This window comes from Rhinopithecus bieti, unplaced genomic scaffold (assembly GCF_001698545.2).
Source record: "Rhinopithecus bieti isolate Rb0 unplaced genomic scaffold, ASM169854v2 scaffold_2432, whole genome shotgun sequence".
NCBI lineage: Eukaryota > Metazoa > Chordata > Mammalia > Primates > Cercopithecidae > Rhinopithecus > Rhinopithecus bieti.
The window spans coordinates 4,449,904-4,473,261 of NW_016804136.1; the positions used below are offsets into that span (position 1 = coordinate 4,449,904).

Sequence of the window (23,358 nt, forward strand, 5' to 3'; positions counted from 1 at the left end):
TTTTCCAGGTGTTGTGTGTTTCAGTTCCCCTGGCTAGGAAAAGGGATTCCCTTCCCCCTTGTGCTTCCCAGGTGAGGCCATGCCTCGCCCTGCTTCAGCTCTCGCTGGTCGGGCTGCAGCAGCTGACCAGCACCAATTGTCCGGCACTCCCCATTGAGATGGCCCCAGTACCTCAGTTGAAAATGCAGAAATCACCGGTCTTCTGTGTCGCTTGCGCTGGGAGTTGGAGACTGGAGCTGTTCCTATTTGGCCATCTTGCTCCACCCCCTGTTCTGGAATTTAAAAAAAATGAAGATTATTAAAAATATTAATACGTACAATAAAATACACTATTTTAAATGCAGAGTTCGATGAGTTTTGACAAATGTGTATACCATGTTGTCTCTGCCTGAATGAAAATGAGAACATCACTTCGGAAAGTTCCTCATGCCCCTTTGCAGACAATGCTCCTCCTCTTTACTCTGGGCACCCACCGATCTGACTTCCATCACTGTGGATTGGTTTTGCTGATTCTAGAACTTCCTATGAATTGAGTCATTTTTTTCTCATCAACATTTGGTCTAGGATTCACCTATATTTCAACTGAGTTTTGAATACTGCGAAAGGGTTACACAAGCAGAGGAAGTATGAGGGCATTGCACAGATGTAGATAAAAAGAGCAGAGGGAGCTCTGAAGACCAGAATTAGAGTGTCCTAGGCATGCAGTCTGAGGAGGCAGTGGCAGGAGAGGACCCTAATGTGGTTGAAAGAGTGGGTAGTGTTGAATTTTGTCTGAGTCCTACACTCTTGGAAAACAGTCTGGTCTAGAATTTGGAAAAATACAAAGGAAATAAACTTTAGGAATGAGAGTGCAGGGGATGCATTGATTGGTTCCCATTATCTTATCACCCAGGGGAAAACCCCAGCAGATATCTGTGCTGACTTCCTTGGGTAACCAAATCATTTCTGGGAACTTAGGGTTATCATCAGCATTGGTGATGGTTCTGCGGTACCAACATACTGTCAGGCCTGTTGACCATTTCCACCGATCTAAATGCTGAAGACAGCTGTATGTTGAACCTCTTATGTTCTTGAGTCTGGGTTTTTTTTTTTTTTGACAGAGTCTTGCTCTGTCGCCCAGGCTGGAGTGCAGTGGCATAGTCTTGGCTCGCTGAGACCTCCACATCCTGGGTTCAAGCAATTTTCCTGCCTCAGCCTCCTGAGTAGCTGGGATTACAGGCATGTGCCACTATGCCCGGCTAATTTTTGTATTTTTAGTAGAGACAGGGTTTCACCACATTGGCCAGGCTGGTTTCAAACTCCTGACCTCAAGTGACCCGCCCGCCTTGGCCTCCCAAAGTGCTGGGATTATAGGCGTGAGCCACTGCACCCGGCCTTGAGTCCATTTTTAACAGTGATATGTCTTTTGCTGCCTGCGGTCTTCTCTTCCAGTTTGTGTCCTTCCTTAGTTGACCTCTCTGGTCTCTTGGTTTTGTTCTTCCAAGTTTACAGTAGACCATAATGATCGGAAAACCATGTTCTAGAACGTCCCTGAGAGGGTCTTGAGTGTGGTTTGGAGGGGATTCCCTGGAGTACTAGTGCACAGTGTCCTCTTGCCACGCATCAGGGCGGGGGAGTTGTTGGATGGTGAGCCTGAAGTCCAGGCAGGGTGCGGTAATGCTTGCTGCTTTTCATGAGTGGTGCTCCCCAGAGTCTGTGGTTGAGGTCAATGTCAGCTGTTTGTCATTTCTTTGTTAGAGCCTGATGTAAAGTTGAGGAAATGTGTGTGGTCTCATTGTGGATAGAATAGGGGCCTGGCCTGTTGTGAATTCTGTCACCTTGCTCAGTCTCTTCACATCTTTAGTTCTGATAATCCCATCTGTATAATAGATTCCATAATGCTGGTGAATCTGGTGAAATGTGTTTTTGTTGCTTAGCGGGGGAAAAAAAGTTATTGGTGTGAGGAATTTCTCCTTTGTTGTGACTGTGGTTCTCACTGCACTCCCCTCCTCTCCCCTCCTCACTTCCTTCTCTGCTTACCATTGGATTTCTTTTTGGTAGGAGCTGGTGGTGATGGGTGCCCCAGGGTCATTTTATTGGGCTGGAACCGTCAAAGTGCTGAACCTTACTGACAACACATACTTAAAACTGAACGATGAAGTGATCATGAACAGGCGGTACACCTACCTGGGTGAGTACTCGGGGAGAGAACAGGTAAGAAAGGGGAAATGGGTGTGATTCCCACCAGATTCACAAATTATTGCTTTATTGTTGGAAAGAGGAGTTAGTTGGCTTTGACGCCTGTTGTTCTAATGACTTACATCTTTAGCCAGGGCATCTTCACATCTAGCTCCACACACAGAAGGTAGAGAGGAAAACCAAGGAGGGAACTGAATTAAAACTGTATGCTTTAATTGAAGAGCTGACAGTTGAACCTCCAGGGAAATAAACATTTTATTTTCTCATTTTATCAATTGTCGAAGTTCAGATGGTCAGGTACAAATGAGTGTGATGGAGTCTTGATTTTCCTTGGGTGTCCCTTTGGAAGGAGTCCTTGCATTCTGATCATAAAACTGGTTGCAAATAGAAAGATAAGAACTAGAAATTATCATGACAGATGGCAACCTAATGCTGAAGGTTAATTAAAGGCTCAGAAAAATATCTCTTATTTTCTTAAGTCTTTCAATCTTCGGGAAAGAAGATAGACACAATTTAATTTAGCTATCAGGCAGAATGACACTGGGGCAAGGTCCATGCCAATTTAAGAAGAGACATAGGCTGTCTTTGCTTGTGTAGATGACAATTACAAGACTATTTTCTTTAATTCATGCCCTAAATGCTATAATTCCGGATTGAAAATGAAGCTAAATTTAGGAAGGCCTATTGATGACACACAATGCTCTTTCACGCTCATGACACGTAACTTACAGGGAAAGGCCCTGATTCCATTTTTGCATAGCATCACTGGGAACTTCTTGTTAAATGGGATTAGGGAGTTGTTGACTTGCCTTTTCCCTTCTAATTGCAAGTTTTTTGCTGGGTAGTATAGACCCAACAATCCTTCTACTTTGGGGTGTTTGCTACTGTAGGCACTCAGCTGCCTAATACTGTTGTTTATTAAGCATTTACCCTATGCCAGGCTCTGCATATTATTTCTTTTAATTTCTGAAACAACCTTATGAAGTAGCTATTTTTATCTACATTTTATAGATAAAGAAACTGAGGAGCAAAGAAGTTATACATCTTACCAAGGTCACATGGCTCCTAAGTAGCAAAATTGGGGTATGAACCTGTGGTTTCTGAGTGCAGAGTCTAAATGCTGAGCTGCCTTGCCTGTGGGTGCATCTGAGAGAGCACCTAGCACTGGTACGGTACCTCTCACTGGGCTGGGAGCACAAAATGTGAGATTGTCTCACATTTCCCAGACTTGGTATAGTATAGTGCCTTGTGTATGGTAGGAACTCAACACATATTTATTGAATCAGGGAATGAAGAGAGGGCAGAAGAAAGTCCAGTTTGGATGATGGGTTTGGGGTCTAAGACAGCTCCTTTGAAGCTTAGGGCCTGTGGTTTCTCCTTGTATACACATTAGAGGCTCTTATCAGCTGCAGGGATTATCAAGGATCAGTTCAGGCTTTGATCTCACTCAGAATACTCTTAGGCACTATCAATCTCCAGTCAGAGAAATCAGGCACATGGTGAGGAAGAATTGATCATGATATGATGTCATCGCCAAACTCAAACAACTTGCAATCACATTAGGGTTAGAGGGTGATGACAAGTTTGGGGATTATATGCCGGCCTGTATAGGATTTATGCTGGCCGGAGGAGAGCTTTCAGCCTGCTAGCCAGGCTCTCAGAAAGCAGGAGACATTGAGGCTAAGCTTAGGCAATCTTTTCCTTTGTTTCTAGGTTCCTTTTGCATGTGTATTTTTTCACTGACCACCCTCCCACCCATCCACCCATGCATCTACCCAACCATGCATCTACTCACCCACCCACTGACAGCTTCTTTTGCCTTCTTGTAGAAGGGATTGTGGTTAACAGCAAGGGCTTTGCAGACACAGATTGGATTTGAGTCTTGCTGTGTGATCTTTGGCATGTGGTTTAACAGGTGTTTCTAATTCTGTATCTGTAAAATGGAAGAAGCAGTCATGCCTTCTTCATAAAGCTGTCAGACTGAAAGAGATACCTAAAGACATGCATAAAAATGTTGGTAGAAACTTTGTTCATAATAACCCGAACCTGGAAACAACCTAAATGCCCAGCAACAGAATAAACATATGACATATTTATATAACGGGATATTACTCAACAATAAAAAGAAACAAACCACTGCTGTACTCAACGATGTGAATGAATGTCACAGATGTTATGTTGTGTGAAGTTCAAGAAAAGGCAAACCTAATATATGGTGATAGAAGTCAGAATAGTGGCTACCTGTGTGGGGTGTACTGACTGGGAAGGGGCATGAGGGAACCCTCTGGGGTTATGGTTCTGTAGTTATAGTCACTTCCTTGATCTGGGTGGTGGTTGCATGGCTACGCTCATGTGTGCATTCATTGAGTTTTACACGTCAGATATGTGAACTTACTGTATGAAAACTATGCCTTGAAAGGAAGAAAACAGATATATAGTATTTAATACAGTACTTGTCCCAAAGAAGACACTCAGAAAGCCCTCTTTCCTGCCCTGATGTCCTTGTGAACATGACTTTTTGTGAGATGAGAGCCATTTAATCGTGAGAAGGCTGACAGCTGCCATTTTTTTCCTGGTAGTTTATGTTCCAAGAGTAGGGGGCATGCTTGAGAAACATTTTCCTCTGATGGATGTTTTTTTTTTCCCTTCCCTTCTTTTTCAACCCTGTGCTTGGTTTCCGCCCATCCTGTTCAGGCTACGCAGTGACCGCTGGCCACTTCTCTCACGCGTCCACCACTGATGTGGTAGGAGGTGCCCCACAGGACAAAGGCATCGGCAAGGTGAGGAGAAATGTCTGTGGAATAGCTGGGGTCAGACAGAAGAGGGGAGCATGCTGTCCCTGGTGCAGAGGTTTACCAGCTGACATTGACCTGAACATTCTACTGGGTGGCTGGTAGGCAGGTGATGAGGAATCCCCTGACTGCCCCACTCCATTGGAAAGTTTCCCTTGAAAGCTCAGTTAGAGTGTGAGTATACTCACACTCTCCATTTCCTGCACACTCTCATCTGAGGTTTTTCACAGCTGACCGTGTGTGTGCGTGTAATTTTTAAGACTGAGCTCTGGCCTTATGGTGTCCTTCAAAAGAATGGCATTTAGTGCTGTCCAACTTCAGATCCCAAACCCTTCCCAAGTTTGGCTTTGATTTAATGGAGCTAGGTCTAGTCCCAGATACCTTTGAGGCTTTATTCATGCCCCAAATTATTCTCATATTTTTTCCCCCAGTGTTTTAGAAGGAACATTGGGTTCCCAAGACTGGTTGAGCCCAAAGGCTGGACTGGAAATATGTGGGTCTGGCTTTCGCTAAACTACAGTATCTGCCAAAAGACCCACCCCCTGGATCTAGGGCTGTCTGAATTCCTTTGGAAAAAATGACCTCTGAGGGGCCTGAATTGTGAACTGTGCTCATTGGTTCTTTATCATGAAGGTACAGGAAATCCAGATTGAGTGGGTACAGATGGATCAGGAACCCGCATTTTTTTTTTTTTTTTTTTTTTTTTTGAGACAGAGTCTCGCTCTGTCGCCCAGGCTGGAGTGCAGTGGCCGGATCTCGGCTCACTGCAAGCTCCGCCTCCCGGGTCCACGCCATTCTCCCGCCTCAGCCTCCCGAGGAACCCGCATTTTTAAGAAGCTCCATAGGTTGCCTGATGGGAAAGACTGAGTGAACAGAGGAATGAACTTTGGATCTCAGCCTCTAGGGGTAGACCTGTGATAGAGTCTGGTCGCATCTCCCAGAGCTTGGAGAAGTGAGATCTGAATTCTGGATTGGCCCAGATGAGCTGAGACCACTGGTAATTGGAGCCTTCAGCCAGGAGGTCAGGATGATCAGGGAGCTGACGAACTTTCCAGTTGACTAGGCTTGACTAAGGGTAATTTCTGTGGATCCTCCTGGGCAGAGGTTAGGAGCTACTGCTCACTTTTCTGGAGCATGTGCCTCCCTCCTCCCTAACATTGTTGCTGTGGAGAGAGGTTCTCCGAAACTGAAACCAGATAAACCAGGGCCCTGAGCCAGCAGGGAGGAGGGATCAAGCAGGTGACCTTCGATCACCTCAAGAAGGAGGTGGTTCTTTCCGAGTTGCATGAATTTCTCTTAATAGTAGAGAAAGAAACACTGAGAGCTGTTCGCATTGATGTTGTCTTCTTGGGGAGTGGCTGCAGGCTACCAGGCATCTCTGTAGAAATGGTAAAAATGCCTACCTCTAGTTCACAGTAATGCGGGTGCCTCTATGCTAATGATAGCAGCTTTCTTTTCTCCCTAGTTGCGGAAAACACCTTCTGGTTTTGTAGTTTTCCCTTCAGATGACTGTGATGAACTTCATAGTCCCTGTCAAGTCTTAAGACGACCCCCCTGCAAACCCCTCTCATTGGCTATCTGGGGGGTGCAGGGGATAAAGTTAAAAAGATGAGAATGGTACTTATAATTGATAGAGCCAGACAGCGGGAATCCTGGACCCAGTTAATAAAGGACATAAAAATGCTTCTCTTTCAGTTAGACCACCTGAGAGGCATGGGGGAAACTGGTCATAGTGACAAAGTTGCTGACAATTCCACATTCCCAGGGATTGGGGCTAGTGCAGACTTGATTCCCAAGGACAGCAGAATAGACCTCTGGCCTTCAGGATTTTGCTGGATATTCTAGTGTCAGGGCACAAAAGCACTCACACTAAGATGGCAGTTCCTTATCTCATGGGAAGATTACTTACACTGTTTCTCATGAGACACTCTTCCCACGAGTTGTAATCCGAAAAAAAGAACTTCCATAGTCAAGTACATTTAGGAAGTTAAATGTCAGTGATCATCTTTGCAGTGGAGACGCATAGTTCACATGAACATGCTAAAGGCTCTAAAAAGTTCCACAGTCAAGGAATTTACTTGATGTTTAACTCCACATTTCCCAAACGAAACTCATATTTACCTAGGCAGATCACGTAACTCTAATATTACGTGAAATCGCTTTGGGAAACTGCTTTGTCTACAGTATTCACCTCCACCCATCCCTTTGTCTTCTGTTGTAATGCCTGTTAAAGTCCTATTGGGAGTAAAGTCCAATCCATACCACCAACTAATTTTAAAAAAAGGAATAAAGGAAATATTTCAAGAAACAAAATACTAGCTTTTTCTCAGAGTTGAATTGTTTACTTGTAATTTGGAAGCTCCTTGGGTCTTATTGTGTATGGCTTTTATAAGCAGTGTGGTTCAGGAGCAGTGGAGGTGATATCTGCCTCAGGGTTGAAGAACCCTTTTATTTGCAGTGTTGGTAAAATGACAGCTGACTTCTTCATGATCGTCAGCTAACATAAGCACATCTGCTGTGCACTTGGCCCTTAAGCTTTTAAATAGGACTCCCAGGAGGATGCTGATAAATATCTTTGATCATTGATTTCATCCTAACTAGATTTTTTTTTTCATTCCATAGGTTTATATTTTCAGAGCTGACCGAAGATCAGGCACCTTAATTAAGATCTTTCAAGCATCAGGTAAAAAGGTGAGGTTCTTGGTATAAGTGACTATTTTTTATTTGAGAGATGTGATCATGTGGGAGTCAGTACTTTTTATAGAAACTTGGTTAGAAGGCCCTACCTGTGCCCTATGTTTATATGGCAGTGCTATCTGCTTGTTGGTGTCTTTACCTTCTCAGCGGTGCATGTAACCTGTACATTCATGGGATTCATACTCGCTTTAGGAGACATTCTGTAGCAAGATGAGTTATATGTGGCCAAGTTACAGCACAGAGTTTTAAGAGATTGTCCATAGTTCAGACTGTCATCAACTGCATGCCCTGTCTCTCTGCCTCTATCCTTTCTCAACATATCTCCACTTCCAGGGAGAGCAGATCTTTCTGAGTACAGGTAGCAAGAAGTGCTTCTCACTGAACCTGTCTTACCAGTCCAATATTACCCACTTCCTGAATCCTCAGCCCTCAACTGTCATTGCCAAGATGACTGTTGCCACACAGAGAAAATCCAAACACAGGTTGCCTGATTCCTCTTAGAACCTTGAAGCAGAAATAGCTCAGGGTGCTGCCCTAAAGTTAGTCCTGGGTGAGATTACTCTGCCTGGGTCCTCCCCACCCTGTCCCTAATCCTCTCTCTGCTTTCTGAAAGTTTCCATTATACTGTCCTGTCATCTAAAATTAAGCCAATTAGAGAGTCCTGCTATTAATAAGCAACAGTTTTCATGAGCTTATCAGTCATGCACTTCTTGTGTGGCTTAGATCAGCAGGACTGTTGGGCTGAGCTTGACTACTCTAAGGGACACAAGTTTAGGCTGGGAGCTGTGGGGGTAATTTGGAGGCTGGTCTTGGTAGAGGCCTTAGTGGGATCTGGGAAGAAGCATAGGATGTCCGAGACATGGGAGGAGGCCACGTGCCTCCTCAATTCTGTTCCTGCTGAGTTAGAACTGCTGTATGCCAGCCTGGGATCCTTCCATGTTGTTCTGATGGTGAATCATATTCCGAGTTCCAAAAATCCCATTCAAGTAGACCTTTTTGCAATTTTAACAATCCAAATAGGTATGCTTAGTATATAATTGTCATTATCTTTTGAATGAAAAATGCATCACCAAACTTGGTTTTGCATTTTTCCTCAGAATGGCTCTGCCTTCCCCTGAGAACTCTGCTGGCTTGTGTTATTTTAACATTTCCAAAACCCCAAAGCAACAGCACTGGAAAATGACTGTGAGCCATTCTGCAAAAAGGTTTTCCAAGCACCCCTAAAGTTAGAAAACAAATAACTCCGTGCTATTTGTGATTTACAGAAGAGAGTCCTAAAGAGCAAGTGGGATGTGCGTGGAACTAAGGCTAACATTTTAGATCTTCTGCAGAAGATAAGAAATGGGTGAATGTATCTAGCATGGAAACAATCTCCCTCTTCCCTTCAAATGTACCTGGGTTTGAAAGCCTAAAGGTAAAGGATTCCTTTTTTTTTTTTTTTTTTGAGACCGAGTCTCACTATGGCGTGATCTTGGTTCACTGTAACCTCTGCCTCCCGGACTCAAGCCATTCTTCTACCTCAGCCTTCCAAGTAGCTCGGACTACAGACATGCGCCACCATGCCCAGCAAATTTTTTTTTTTTGTAGGGATGGGGTTTCACCATGTTGCCCAGGCTGGTCTCAGACTCCTGGGCTCAAGGGATCCACCCACCTTGGCCTCCCAGAGTGCTGGGATTATAGGCATGAGCTGCCGCACCTGGCCAAGGATTATTTAAAATGAATTGTGGAACTTAAACGTGCCCATCACCCTATTTTCTGAGTATCTTTGTGTTCAACTGTAGCTGTGCCCCTCAAACTGCTCTTCCTTCCCTGCCCTACTCCTTGTTGTCTGTGCCCTGGGGAGGCCCAGTTAATGCCTATTGCCCTCAAGTAATTAACAGTCTGTAATTGTGCCCTCTCTCCTCCTTGAAAACCTCTTGATTTGGATGACAACCTGTGCTCAAGTTGATCAGGTTTTGTGGGGTAGATCTGAGAGTGGATGGTGCAAGGAGGATGAGATTAACCTCTGGGAACCCACTTGTCCAAACTTCCTGAAGACTTCTGCCATTGAGTTCCAGGACAGGTTCAAGCTTGAATGTCTGCTTGGATGTCCTTATCATACCAAGATACATCAGGTTCCCTGAGAAGGGACAGAGGGGCCCAGGTATTCAACTTCCTGGCTTCGTAGCTGTTTGACTTTTTCTTTATTTAGGGCTCTTTTGGCCCTAAGCTTTGCACCATTCCATAGGCAACCCTTCTTTCTGCCACTCACTCACAGCCCTCTTTCCTTCACTTCCTTCTACTGGTATCTCCAAGTAGCTTTATCCTGTCATCATCGTTCTGCTTTTGAAATAGGCCATGACCTTTCTTTATACAACATATTCTGCTTCTTGCCAGAAGAAATGAGACATTCATGTCTTTCTGACTTCTCTATTACCTCCTACAAAAGGACATGACCCCAGGCTTTCAAAGGATGCCTTTAGCTTTATCCCTATGTCCAGAGCCACATAGACAGGAGAGTTCTAACTCAGCAAACCACCGGTTCACTTCTGCTTCCGTTTGGCTAGAATTTGGTCAGATAGTTCTGCATCCTGGCTTCCCATAAGAAAAAACAAAGAAAAAAACCCCACCAAAACAAAAAAAAGCTGATTTTTGTCTTTATTAGTTGACTTTCTCCAAATAATACATATAAGAAATCACCAACATGTGTGCAGTTCAGATGTTAATACAGACACACATCTCCACATTTCCAGGCTGATGGGGACTCTGATCATTGGATGCTAACGCCAAAGCATGTCATTGCCATATTGAAGTTGTATTGAATTAACGGAGTATGTGAAGCATTTGTATTTCAAAACTTAGGTAGGAAACTTCACATACAGAGATTTCTAATTTAACATTGATGAAGATGCCAAATTAAATAGTCCTTTGGAATGAAACAAACAGTTCCCCTGGGGCTCAGCCAGTGAGTGCAGCCAGCAGCTTGGCTCTTTGGGTCTTTGCCTGTGTCTTACTGATTTCTTTTACCAAAGCTCAGATGGGGAGATTGGCAAGGCCACTGAAATAGTGACTGGTAACTCGATGTCTTGCCTCCTCACCCTCTGTGATGTCAACCCTTTCCTGTTCCTTTCTCCTTTGAGAATGGGTAGTCGGAGGGGAGGGAGATGGCCTTGGCATATCACTGGGGAAGGATATCTGAGCGGCCACTACAAAGCCCTCCTGTGATCCTGTTAGCTGCAGGAAATAGATTGGAGTGTCCTTTACCTCTTTCCCTCAAACTCCCTGGGTCAGCTGCCAACAAACTCCAACAGTAAAAGAAAAGACTTGTTCATGTCCATCAAGCCAGGGGCCTGTTATTAGAAAACATTTATTTTAAAAGAATAATGCTTTTCTTTTCTTTCTTTCTTTCTTTCTTTTTTTTTTTTTTGAGACAGAGTCTTTGCTCTGTCACCCAGGCTAGAGTACAGTGGCGCGATCTTGGCTCACTGCAACCTCCGCCTCCCAGGTTCAAGCGATTCTTCTGCCTCAGCCTCCCTTGTAGCTGGGATTACAGGTGCCTGCCACCATGCCCAGCTAATTTTTTTATTTTTAGTAGAGACGGGGTTTCACCATGTTGGCTGGGCTGGTCTCGAACTCCTGACCTTGTGATCCATGTGCCTCCCAAAGTGCTGGGAGTACAGGGGTGAGTCACCATGCCCGGCCTCCTTCTTCTTCTTTTTTGTTTTAAGTAGAGGTTGCAAACTGACAGCCTTTGGAAAGAATTCAGCCTACATATATTTTGTTTGGCTTGCGCAGCATTTGTTTATTGTTTTTACGCATGAAGAAGTTGTGAGCATTTAAAACACTGGTACTTTAAATAAAGTTTTAAATTTTTGGCTTCTTTTGGAAAATGCAAAGGTTGCTCCTCTCTGGGTCAGCCTTCCTCTTGGTGGCAGTTAGCTGCACCTGGGTAGAAGTTGCTGCTTTAGCCAGGCTTGTGGGCTTCAGTTTGCCATAGTCTCCACCAGTCCCTATTGTTATGTAGACATGGAAGACAAGTGTCACTTGCCACATGAATTTTTTTTCTTATGCCTGTTATATCAGCTGCCTGTATCCTGTTGGTATATGGGTTTGAGACTCCTAATTAAGCTATAATTAAAAGTCAATATTATCTTGCTCTGTTCCCTCATCAGTCAAACAGTCTTAAAAGTTGTACCTTTTTCTGTCACTTCAGCTCATGCCTTCCTAACCAACCTTTAGCTATGCATAGGACCGGGAGAAAATAACCTATTTCTCCATGTAACATTTATTTTCATGCCTTTCTTGTGTTGTGAGATTTCATATTCCTACTTGCTTGGCCTTGTCAAATGTCTGATATAAGGGGCATTTTTATTATGGTTGTAACATAACTTTGAATCCTCGGCTTGCATTTTTAAAAACAGCACCTCATTCTCTGGGCATCAATCTATTTATCTTCCCCTTGATAGGACTCCAGGAATGGGGGACTTTGGGTCACACTGACTGGGGCCCTGCCTTGCTGCTGGAAGTAGGGTTTCCACTCTTTGCTAGGCATTCTGGTTTAGGGGGCAGCATAGCCATCCAGCCTCTCAGGGATGTTTCTAAAGCCAATGGGGTGGAGGAAAGCGAGGGCATCCTTGTGTGAGAGCAGACACTGAATGCTTTGTTGCAACTCAACTTGGTTGCAGATGGGCTCTTACTTCGGCTCCTCCTTGTGCGCAGTTGACCTGAATGGGGACGGCCTCTCTGACCTGCTGGTGGGGGCCCCCATGTTTTCTGAGATCAGGGACGAGGGACAGGTCACTGTCTACATCAACAGAGGAAATGTGAGTACAATACTGGACAACGTGTGGATGGGTGTGGGGTAGGGACATTTGTCCAACCAGTAGTGGCTGAGCACCCCTCTAGGCGGGCACTGGGGGCCGTGTTACCCAGAGGAGATGAAAATATGTGATTTCTGTCTTGAATAAGCTCAATGGTCCATTAATGGAAAGTTATATACAAAGTTACAACTGCACACACCCAAGGGCCAGGGAGGAATCTTAATTGTCTTTTGAGTGCTTACTATGTACCAGGGACTCTTCTTCCTGCTTTCTGTGAGAGATTTCAATGCAATGTACACATGGTATCAAGGGTGCCCATTTTTCAGGTGAAAAAACTGAGGCCCAGAGAGGTTAGGTAATGTGTCCAAAACCACACAGCTAAGAAGTGGGGCTGGGATTTGAACCTAGGCAAGCTGGCTTCAGAGCTGGCATGCTTTGTGTCTCAAGGTTATGCCACCTCTCTGGGAGCATATGCACATCTTCCCAGGGAAGCAGAGGAGGACACAATGGCTGGGGAATCTTGAAGAAGGAGTAGGAGTTAGCAGACAGGCAGGGTGGGCTGGAGCAGAGCTCCCAGTGCGAAACTGGGCAAGTGGGTTGGGGTGTGAGGTGGTGTCACCACTCACTTCAGCATGGGGGGTCGAGGGACTGCATGGGAGCCATAATCTTGTTTTCTTTTTTGTTTTTTGTTTTTTGAGACAGAGTCTCACGCCATCACCCAGGCTGGAGTGCAGTGACGCAGTCTCGGCTTACTGCAACCTCTGCCTCCTGGGTTCAAGCTCTTCTCCTGCCTCAGCCTCCCAAGTAACTGGGATTACAGGTGCTTGCCACCCCACCCGGCTACTTTTCTGTGTGTTTTTAGTAGAGATGGGGTTTCCCCATGTTGGCCCAGCTGGTCTCAAACTCCTGATCTCAAGTGATCTGCTCTCCTTGGCCTCCCTAGGATTACAAATGTGAGCCACCACTCTCGACCAATAATCTTGATGTCCCCTATTCTGCAGAACCACGAAAGGGACGTGACATGGACAGAAAGGTGCCTCTGGCCCTCTGTAGCTAATGGAGGGTGGGTGAGTGGGGGCTGGGCTGGGGGACAGCAGTGCATCATGGAGGCAGGAGACCAGTGAGAAAGCAGTCTTTTCAGGATCTGGAAGTACCAGTATTCAAGTGCAAGTATTCAACAAGAGTGACGTGGTTCAATGAAAACATTCTGGTGCCGCCTACCTTTTATCTAACATGAGAAAATGCTTATGAGATAATCAGTGGAAAATGGGATGAAAACTGCATGTATAACCAGTCCTCAGAAATATGCCAAATACATAGAGAATATGAGTGACAGCTCTCTGGGTAGATGTTTAGTTTTATCTTTATCCAAATAGTAAGAATATAATCTCATATTAAAAAAAAATCAGTCAAAGTATACTATTAAGCAGTGACTGAGATGCTAGGTATCCCAGTTAGGAGAGGGCAGAGGTTTAACTATAACTAAGTGAGCAGATGCCAGAAAGGAAGGAAACAGTGAAAGGAGAGCCAGGGACTGTTAGAGCCTTATGTTGCCTCTGAGGTTTTCAGGCTTTTCAGGAAGGCAGATCTAAAACCAGGGAGGCTTCGGGAGGCCAAGGCAGAAGGATCACTTGAGGCCAGGAGTTCAAGACCAGCCTGGTCAACATGGTGAAACCATGTCTCTACTAAAAACACACAAAAAATTAGCCAGGTGTGGTGGTGCTTGCCTGTGGTCCCAGCTGAGGCTGAGGTGGAAGGATTGTTTGAGCCCAGGAGGTGGAGGCTGCAGTGAGCCACTGTACTCCAGCCTGGGTGACAGAGTGAGACCTTGTCAATCAGTTAGTCAATCAGTCACCATTGCCAACAGGCAAGGTGCAGTGGTGGTTGCCTGTAATCCTAGCTATTCAGGAGGCTGAGGCGAGAGGATCCCTTGAGCACTAGAGTTTGAGGTGGTAGTGAGATATGATTGCACCACTGCACTCCAGCCTGGGCTAGAAAGCGAGACTCTGTGTCTAAAAAAAATAAAATACCTGCGAGGGAAGGTGCTTATTGGTACCTGTTGCAGGAACCCTTAGCACCTGCATCCCCACTGACATTCTAGGAGGTCAGGGCAGGGTGCAGGGAGAAATCAGGGGGACATTAAATAGATGAGTGCCGTGGGCATTCAGTGGTGTCTGCCATTATATTTGCAGGAGACTGAGACATTTGTGTAGGAGTCAGGTCCAACAGCCAGACTGTGTGTCTAAATCAGGAGGTGGACTCTTGAAGCACAAGAACTGCCCCAGGCCTCCACTGGGCATGATGCGCCTACACCCTCTCCTGCCAACCAGTGTTTCTTGATGTTGTGTGGTTATTCTAAGTACCAGAGTATTCTCATTTCTGTTGAACGTAGCCATCTGAATAAAGATCAGAAGGCAGCGTGGAGGAGAGGAAAAAGTGCTGACTTTGGAGCAAGGTGGACCTGAGTTTGAATCTTGGTTTTGCCATGTGCTAGCCTGTGTGATGTGGACAAATGGCTTGAAATTGGTGGCCCAATTTCCTCATCTGTGAAGTGAGAGGCATCATAAGATTTTCCTTATGGAGTCATTGTGTGATTTGAATGAGGAGCTGGCTGTACAGTGCCTGGTACATAGAAGGAATCAGTTGCTGGTGTTCCTCTCCTCTTCCCCACGACACTGAAAGAAAGAAATTAATGCATATTTGTGTTTTGGGGTGGAGGTTTCATTCACCCAAGAAATCTCACCTTGACTGTTTTCAAGTTGTAAATTGTGTTGACAGTGAGAAAGAAGACTTGGTCATGATAAAAGCCAGACACTCGCAGGATGGCCTGTGGGATATAGTGGGCCCAGACTGCCTCTGGACTGGGGAATGCATAAATCTTCTCATGCCTCAAGACATCAGATTGCGTTGTATCACTCTGGTATTCACGTGTCAGTGATTTGGGGTGAGAGTGGGTATGACTTTTTCCCCCAAAGTCAGATGACTTTTCCTGCCTTTGTACACCATTGACCCCCGCCCCTGTTGGTTAGTATTTTCTCAGGAAATTCATACCTGAGCCATGCATGAATAACAGGCACAGTGACGTCTGCCACCACAGCCACCCCCTGGCCAAGAACGACTGGGTGCTTGGATTTTCTGAACCATGACTCCCTCTATCAAGATAACTCATACACGCACTTTGCAAAACAGCTTTATAAACTTGTACCAAAAGACACAGGAAAGAAAAAATAGAAAAATGTATACCCTTTTAAAACAACATTGGGGAAAAATTGCTATACCTTAAGGATGCGGAGAGCACAGCGGGGACAGGTGGGTAGGGAGGTTTGCTTGTGTGTAGAGCATTAGGACAAGCGGGAGTGTAGTCATTGGCTACCGTGACATTCTCCTTCCCTCAAAAATGCATCTCAGGCTATGGAAGACCATCCTGCTAAGCAGGTAAAAGGGACTCATTTTGCCAGCAGGAGAGAGAAATTTGGGTTCCTGTAATTCTGCCCAGATGTTTCCTGTCGATGAGTATGCTCTAGCAGGGCAGCATTCAAGCTCTGGTTTTTTATTGATTTTTATTGTTTGTTCTGTTTGTTTTTGTTTTGTTTTCCATTTTCTCCTCCATCCTGTTTCCCAGGGAGCCCTCGAGGAGCAGCTGGCTCTGACCGGGGATGGCGCCTACAATGCGCACTTTGGAGAAAGCATTGCCAGCCTAGACGATCTGGATGACGATGGGTTCCCAGGTGAGTGAGTGTTCCTGGTGCGTGGAGCCCCTCCAGGTGCAGCATGCTGCTCTGCTTCAGAGGGTCAGCCTGCCCGCTGACTGTCCATCTCTAGTGACATGCTCCTGGGTCTACTGGCCCACTCCCAAGGCCCATCAGTGTGCTGTAGGGAGAGAGGACACATTTACAGGTGCTCTCTGTGTAGACACATAGGGCCAAGCTTCCAGCCCACTGGAGTTTTGTCTCTGCATAACCCCTTCTCACCAGCTCAGTGTTCTTTGTTGTTTGCAGTGGAAGCAAACCTTGGGGCTGGTTCATTTGGGACTTCTTATGGCAGAGAACTTTGAACAGCTTCATCCTGCCATCAACTCTCCTTGTTTCTGAGCCTTTGATGCTCCATGATGCTCTACCACGTTGATGGGGAAATGAGTGAGGAGAGAATTAGAAACCCAGACATCTTCTGCCTGATTATAGCAGCAGCTGGGTTGCCTTTTGCGAGTGCACGTGTGTGTGTGTGTGTGTCTTGGGAGGCATGGAGGCATATGTACCTAATGTTTAGGTCTGTTTGGACAGCAGTATTCCTCACAGCCTCTTGGCCTCTCTCTCTGGCTTGTTTGAGCCTCTTCGCCTCCCTGCATACACAGCAGAAGGACATCGGGAGGTGGAGCAGCCATGTCACCAGGGTATATGGTGGTGGAGGTGGGGCAACCCTTGCCCAGGCCAGCCATCCAGACGTCTTTGATCCTCCTACCACTGGCTACAGAAGGCTTCATTTTCCTCCCGCTTGGCCTCACTTCTGCAGACACATGACTTTGTTAGAAGCAAGGAAATAAAGTTAGAAAGATCTAGGCTTTGTTCTAGGAGTTGCCAGTTTGTGAGAGTAATGTTGTTTTTTGTCTGTGAAGTGAATGCCCTCTGTACATTTCCTTTATCCAGGAATGGATTTATTATCAAATAATAATAAGGAATAGTCCTTTATCCAGGACCTCAGACTTTCTCAGTTATGCAATAGCCATTGTCTATGGAATTCTCCCTGACGGAAATTAGAGCAGGTAGTTTATATTTGCATTTCTTTTATTGGATGGGTCAGTGGTTTTTCTTATGAGCATAAGGTAGAAACTTTTTTGGAACTAAACTCTTCTCAATCAGCTTCTATAGTTTTCACTGTACTATTTTTTTTTTTTTTTTTTTTTTTTTGAGATGGAATCTCACTCTGTTGCCCAGGCTAGAGTCCAGTGGCATAATCTCAACTCACTGCCACCTCCGCCTCCCGGGTTCAAGCAATTGTCTTGCCTCAGCTGCCAGAGTAGCTGAGACTACAGGCGTGCGCCACCATGCCCAGCTAATTTTTATATTTTTAGTAGAGATGAGGTTTCACCATGTTGGCCAGGCTAGTCTTGAACTCTTGACCTCAGATGACCTGCCTGCCTCGGCCTCCCAAAGTGCTGGGATCATAGACGTGAGCCACCACACCTGGCCGTTTTTTTTTTTTTTCTGCTAAGGGATCATGTGCCTAAATTAATGCTTGACCATCAACAACTTAATAATTTCTGGTATCCAGGGACTCAGACATGATAACCAGAATTAGGGAAACTGCACTTATATTATTAATGTGGCTTTTTAACCCATAGCTGTTTTTCTACCCTCAGATGTGGCCATTGGTGCACCCAAGGAGGACGACTTCGCAGGGGCGGTCTATATCTATCATGGTGATGCCAGTGGGATAGTCCCGCAGTACTCAATGGTAATTGGTGTGAGAGTGATATGGCAACTATTCATACATTCATTCAACAAACATGTTTGGAACCTTCATTATGCACCATGCCCTGGAGGTACAAAGAAAAACATTTTTCTTGCCTTGGCCTTCCTACCCTTTTGTGAAAGATACAATTAATATTGCTTATTAAATACTAAAAAAAAAAAAAAAATTCTTAGAATCCCAAATTTGCTCACACTCAGGGGTGCATTTTTCTTAAAGAAGATTTTCAACTCTTACTCAGAGTTAGAGCCATTTATCTAAGAAAAAATGCTCATCATCACTCGCCATCAGAGAAATGCAAATCAAAACCACAATGAGATACCATCTCACACCAGTTAGAATGGCAATTATTAAAAAATCAGGAAACAACAGGTGCTGGAGAGGATGTGGAGAAATAGGAACACTTTTACACTGTTGATGGGACTGTAAACTGGTTCAACCATTATGGAAAACAGTGTGGCGATTCCTCAAGGATCTAGAACTAGAAATACTGTTTGACCCAGCCATCCCACTACTGGGGATATACCCAAAGGAATTATAAGTCATGCTGCTATAAAGACACATGCACACGTATGTTTATTGTGGCACTATTCACAATAGCAAAGACTTGGAATCAACCTAAATGTCCATCAGTGACAGACTGGATTAAGAAAATGTGGCACATATACACCATGGAATACTATGCAGCCATAAAAAAGGATGAGTTCATGTCCTTTGCAGGGACATGGATGCAGCTGGAAACCATCATTCTCAGCAAACTATCGCAAGAACAGAAAACCAAACACTGCATGTTCTCACTCATAGGTGGGAATTGAACAATGAGATCACTTGGACACAGGAATGGGAACATCACACACCGGGTCCTATTGTGGGGAGGGAGTAGGAGGGAAGGATAGCATTAGGAGATATACCTAATGTAAACGACGAGTTAATGGGTACAGCACACCAACATGGCACATGTATACATATGTAACAAACCTGCACCCTAGAACTTAAAAGTATAATAATAAAAAAAAAAGAAATGAAAGAAAAAAAAAGAAAGGAAAGGAAGCTTTCTCTTTTTGGTGACTACTTTGTCAACCATCTATGCTAAGGCAAAGGGATATGTTTTAATATATAATCTAGAAGGACAATGGTCCATGGTGGAGGGGCCTGAAACTGATCACAGGCTGTCATCCCAGCTGGCCTCAAAACTAGGAGCCAGTTAGGACTCTGCCCTTGCTCCCTATACTTGGGAACATGGAAGTGGTGAGTTCTGTTTTTTGCTGTATCAGCTTGGTGTTCAATCTTGCTGATGGTGTCAAGCCCAGCCCATGGGAAAAAAGGAAGTCATGCTCTCAGCAGAAGCATTGTCAGGATATTTGTGGATGTCTGCATGTGGAGTGGCACCGGCTCTGGTCTTTTCCCAGTGGGTCAGAGACAGAAGGGGACACACACTGAGAAATTTCTAATCAACAAATATTTATTTATTGAACACTTATTACATGCTAACTACTTCCTTGCTAACTACTTCCTACTCATATGTATATATTTGTATTTTAATTTTAAGAGGCAGCATGTAAATGCAAGTACAACTTCTACATGAATAATTGTCCTGTGGCAGATAGAGATAAACTAGTTAAGGGTGGAGGGTTGGTTGGTTGTCAGTGGTGCCTCAGATCCCCTGTCTGCTGGCCTCCTGCTGAGCTCAGTGCCTCACCTGCAGGAGACAGGGCTTTGGGAGGCACTGGGAAGAGGAGGGACTGTTTTTTGGGTGCCTACTCTGCCCTTTCTTTACCCTTAATCCTCACAGCAGCCATATAAGATGGGTCCGTTTATTATCCACCATTTATCCATGAGGTGACTACGCCCCAAGGAGGTTATTTAACTTGCCCAAGGTCGTAAGTGGCAGTATGGCCACAGAATCTTTGCCAGTCTGATGCCTGAAACTTGTATCGTAACCACCATCCTCAACTCCACATTGCAAAAAGGAACACTCAGAAACTCAGTAGGAAAACTTACGAGTATGGAAACTATTTTGCCACGAGGCGTACATTCTCTGAGGGGCATTTATCTATCCAGATCATCCTCTTTTCATTAGAAATACATAACAGGGGATTAATAAACTTTGGTGATTCAGCCTACAAGGCAGGAGGAAGAGAGCTTTAGGCACAGTTTGGGGGCCACATCTGAGTCACAAGAGCTGCCCTAGGCTGGGGCGTTGATGCTCTTCCCAGTGTGACAAGCTAAAAGTCACCCAAGGAGCCCCGTGCTCGGGCAGCGGTCAGGGTCATTCTCCATGCATCCTCCGGGAAGCTTGTTTTCCTGGACCTCAGAAGCTAATCACACAGTGAGGCAACCTGTGAGAGACCCTGGCTTCCCCTCCTCCGGGGCCCTCCAGTGTTTTGTTTGGTTGCTGGGTGGAATCCCTGCAGAGAACCACAGTATAACTCTTGTGGTTAGCATGGAGTGTCTTTAGTAGGAAGCAGGGATAGCAGCTGGACCAGCCTGCCTTTGTCAGCATGCAGGCTGGCTCCTTTACTTTGACAAAGAGAAGTGGTTTGGGACTTTTAAGGAAAAAAAGGGAAAGAAGCAACTATGATTATACTTTCCCAAGCTGCTAATATGTGTATGATAAGGGCAGTGATTTAAAAGGAAAAAAAAAAATCTTTTAATGGCAGATTCTTGCAGGCCCAGGTCCTGGACAGAGCAGGCATTGTGTGGGTGAACTAGAGGAAGGAATCAGAAAGAACTCTGGGCAATGGAATCACTTTGCTTTGGCTCAGATTGGTATTATTTCTGCTGGGTAAATTGTGAGATCAGGGCCCACACTTCTTCCACATTGCTCTTTAACTCTCTCTCGAGTTTACCACAGAGAGTGTTGATTTTAAGATCCTTGTGTGCCTTTCCCAATGCAAGAGCCCTCTGGGCATACGGCGGCTCCTGTGATCCTTCTCTTGCTGAAAGGGACACTGCATAGAAACCTGGTCAAGCGGAGGTTTCCAGGGCTCCTGGTTTTCATTTAGGGTTATTAGCACTGGGCAGACTTATCTTCTTGGCTTTATAGCATAATGGCCTGCAGATGTCTGTGGGATAACTTAAGCCTGCATCACCACCCCCAGATGGACCACCCCTTCACTCTCCCCCTCGTCCCAGCCACAGCATACCTTAGAAATGTAGATCCAGGGGCAGGCTGCTGCTAAAGTTCTTGGACCCCAGAGCTGAGAGGGTCTGCTTCAAAACGTGGCTTTTAAGAAATGCACAGACACACATACGTGTTTGTTTAGACAGAGCCACGTGGGATGTAGGGTTCTCTTCAGTGTTTCCTACAGTGTTCTGATTTGTACTTTGGTGCTTGCACATTTCCTGTTGGATGGCTTAACCAAGGATGGCAAACAGCCTTCTCTGATCACTTCTAGGAGGGTAATTTGCAGTTATCAGCTGCTGGGGGTCAGGGGGCATCCTTCGTGCCTCCATCTGTAGATCCTGTGGAAAGTACCCCCTCCCTGCCTTCGTGACTTCTCTGCAGGATGACTCAGGAAAGAGAAGGATAAGGAAAGAAAGTCAAAGGGAGCCCCTAGATAGCTGGTAAACCTGGTTCTGTTGTACTTCGAAAACAAAGCATTTCTCTTGTCCTCCACAGTGAGGGCATCAGGAAGTAAGCCTCCCCTGGGGACCATGCAGATAAAGGCAGAAAGAGTAGGTCAGATCCCAGAAGATGGGACTTTTCTGATTCAAGAAGTTCAGTATCTTTGTGAGGAACTGCGCCACATGAATGTTGATGCACAGCTTCAGTGTGACAAGGGCTGTTTGTACAATAAATATTGCTGAATCAGTGCTGCCTGTGTGGATGTGTGATGAACTTAATGGTGAATAAAAAGTAGGCACAGCCAGGAGTAGTGGCTGTAATCCCAGTTCCTTGGGAAGCTGAGGCAGGAACATTGTTCGAGGCTTGGAGTTTGAGACCAGCTTGGGCAACATGGCAAGACCCCGTCTGACAAAAAAGTAAAACGGCTGGGTATATTGGAGCATGCCTGTAGTCCCAGCTACTTGCAAGGCTGAGGCAGGAGGATCACTTACACCCAGGGGTTTGAGGCCGCAGTGGGCTATGATTGTGCCATTGCATTCTAGCCTGGGCAACAGAGCAAGACTCTATCTCTTAAAAAAAAAAAAAAAAAAAAGAGAGAAAGTTTCGTTTTTAAAAAACATATAAAGTAAGCATAGATGCTAGCGTGTCCCATGGTGAAGTTGCGAACTCCGGTTGGTTGAGGGGGCTGTTTTCTAGAGGGGAGGGCATCTTCTTTAGCCGAGTTGTTTTGATTTCCTACAGTTTAAGAAGGTTAAGGACCATGGAGTTCTAGATTTACTAGGTAAAACTGTTCACTCCTGTCTGTGAAGCTCCAGAATCTATAGATCTTCTGGTTGACTGGACGGAGAGGTAGTTTCCACATGGCCATCTTTTCCAGCTAGACATGTTAATTACCTGTCTGTCTAGGGAAAGACTCTGTAATGTGTGCCTCTTAGGAGGAGAGTATTAAATATTTAGTACATATTTGGGAAGAAAGATATAAGCTAAATATGTTCTTAGAATTTCAGCCAGCTACACCTGTGTAAAAACAAACAGAACCTCCATTAGGAATGGAAGTTAAACTGTATCCATTTTGAACTTCAGCATGTCAAAACATTATCATGGTAGTCTAGGTGGATTTTTTTCATTAGCACAGAACTTAGAAAGAAAATTAAATGATGACATTTGCCAAGGCAAGTGGTAATAAAGGAGTGTGTGGTCTTCAACTGTCTGCTAAAGACTTGCTGATCACATTAGGATTACTTTTTTTTTTTTTCTTTCAACAACTTTAAGACCGAGTGTCAAGAGAAGCTGGAATAAAGCAGTCACAGTTCTTATTTGTGACAGTGGTCTTTTCCTGTGACTCCATTTTTCTATTATCTGTTTCAGAAACTGTCTGGGCGGAAGATAAATCCAGTGCTCCGGATGTTTGGTCAGTCCATATCGGGAGGCATTGATATGGATGGAAATGGCTATCCTGGTAAGCTGTTTTTCTTTAAAGGCATGTGAGATAAATGAAGATAAATGCATGAAGTAGAATAATTTTCTGTCTGGTTAGCAATCATCACATCTATTTAGAATTACGACAATTCACACGATAGAATAGGGTGTTTTGCCTGGTGTTCAATTTTAAGGTGAAAATAATGTTGACATTTATTTTGGGGTTTTAAAATGATCTACTCTGAAGGGCTTAGCACCAGGAGGGTGGATTTTATAGTGGTTTTGTGGCAGTGATTCTAATGACGAAAAATCGCACTGGCCACATCTAAAATGGTGAATAGTGAAACCTCATGTTTTCCTTTGTTTTTAACCACATTCAAAGGCTTCTTACTCTGGGCGGGAAAAGGAGCAGCATCCCCCACCCCTCCACATGCCCCCA

The 23,358-nt window shown here is 44.9% G+C and overlaps 1 protein-coding gene across 1 annotated transcript in view; it reads left to right on the forward strand.

The window, feature by feature from the left end:
• The window catches only part of ITGA9 (integrin subunit alpha 9), a 121,620-nt gene that overhangs the window by 74,438 nt on the left and 23,824 nt on the right, over positions 1–23,358 (forward strand). The window contains 7 exon segments of the mRNA XM_017865735.1: positions 2,041–2,170; positions 4,873–4,958; positions 7,593–7,661; positions 12,332–12,469; positions 16,089–16,194; positions 17,823–17,917; positions 22,869–22,959. Coding sequence (XP_017721224.1) covers positions 2,041–2,170; positions 4,873–4,958; positions 7,593–7,661; positions 12,332–12,469; positions 16,089–16,194; positions 17,823–17,917; positions 22,869–22,959 — 715 coding nt within the window.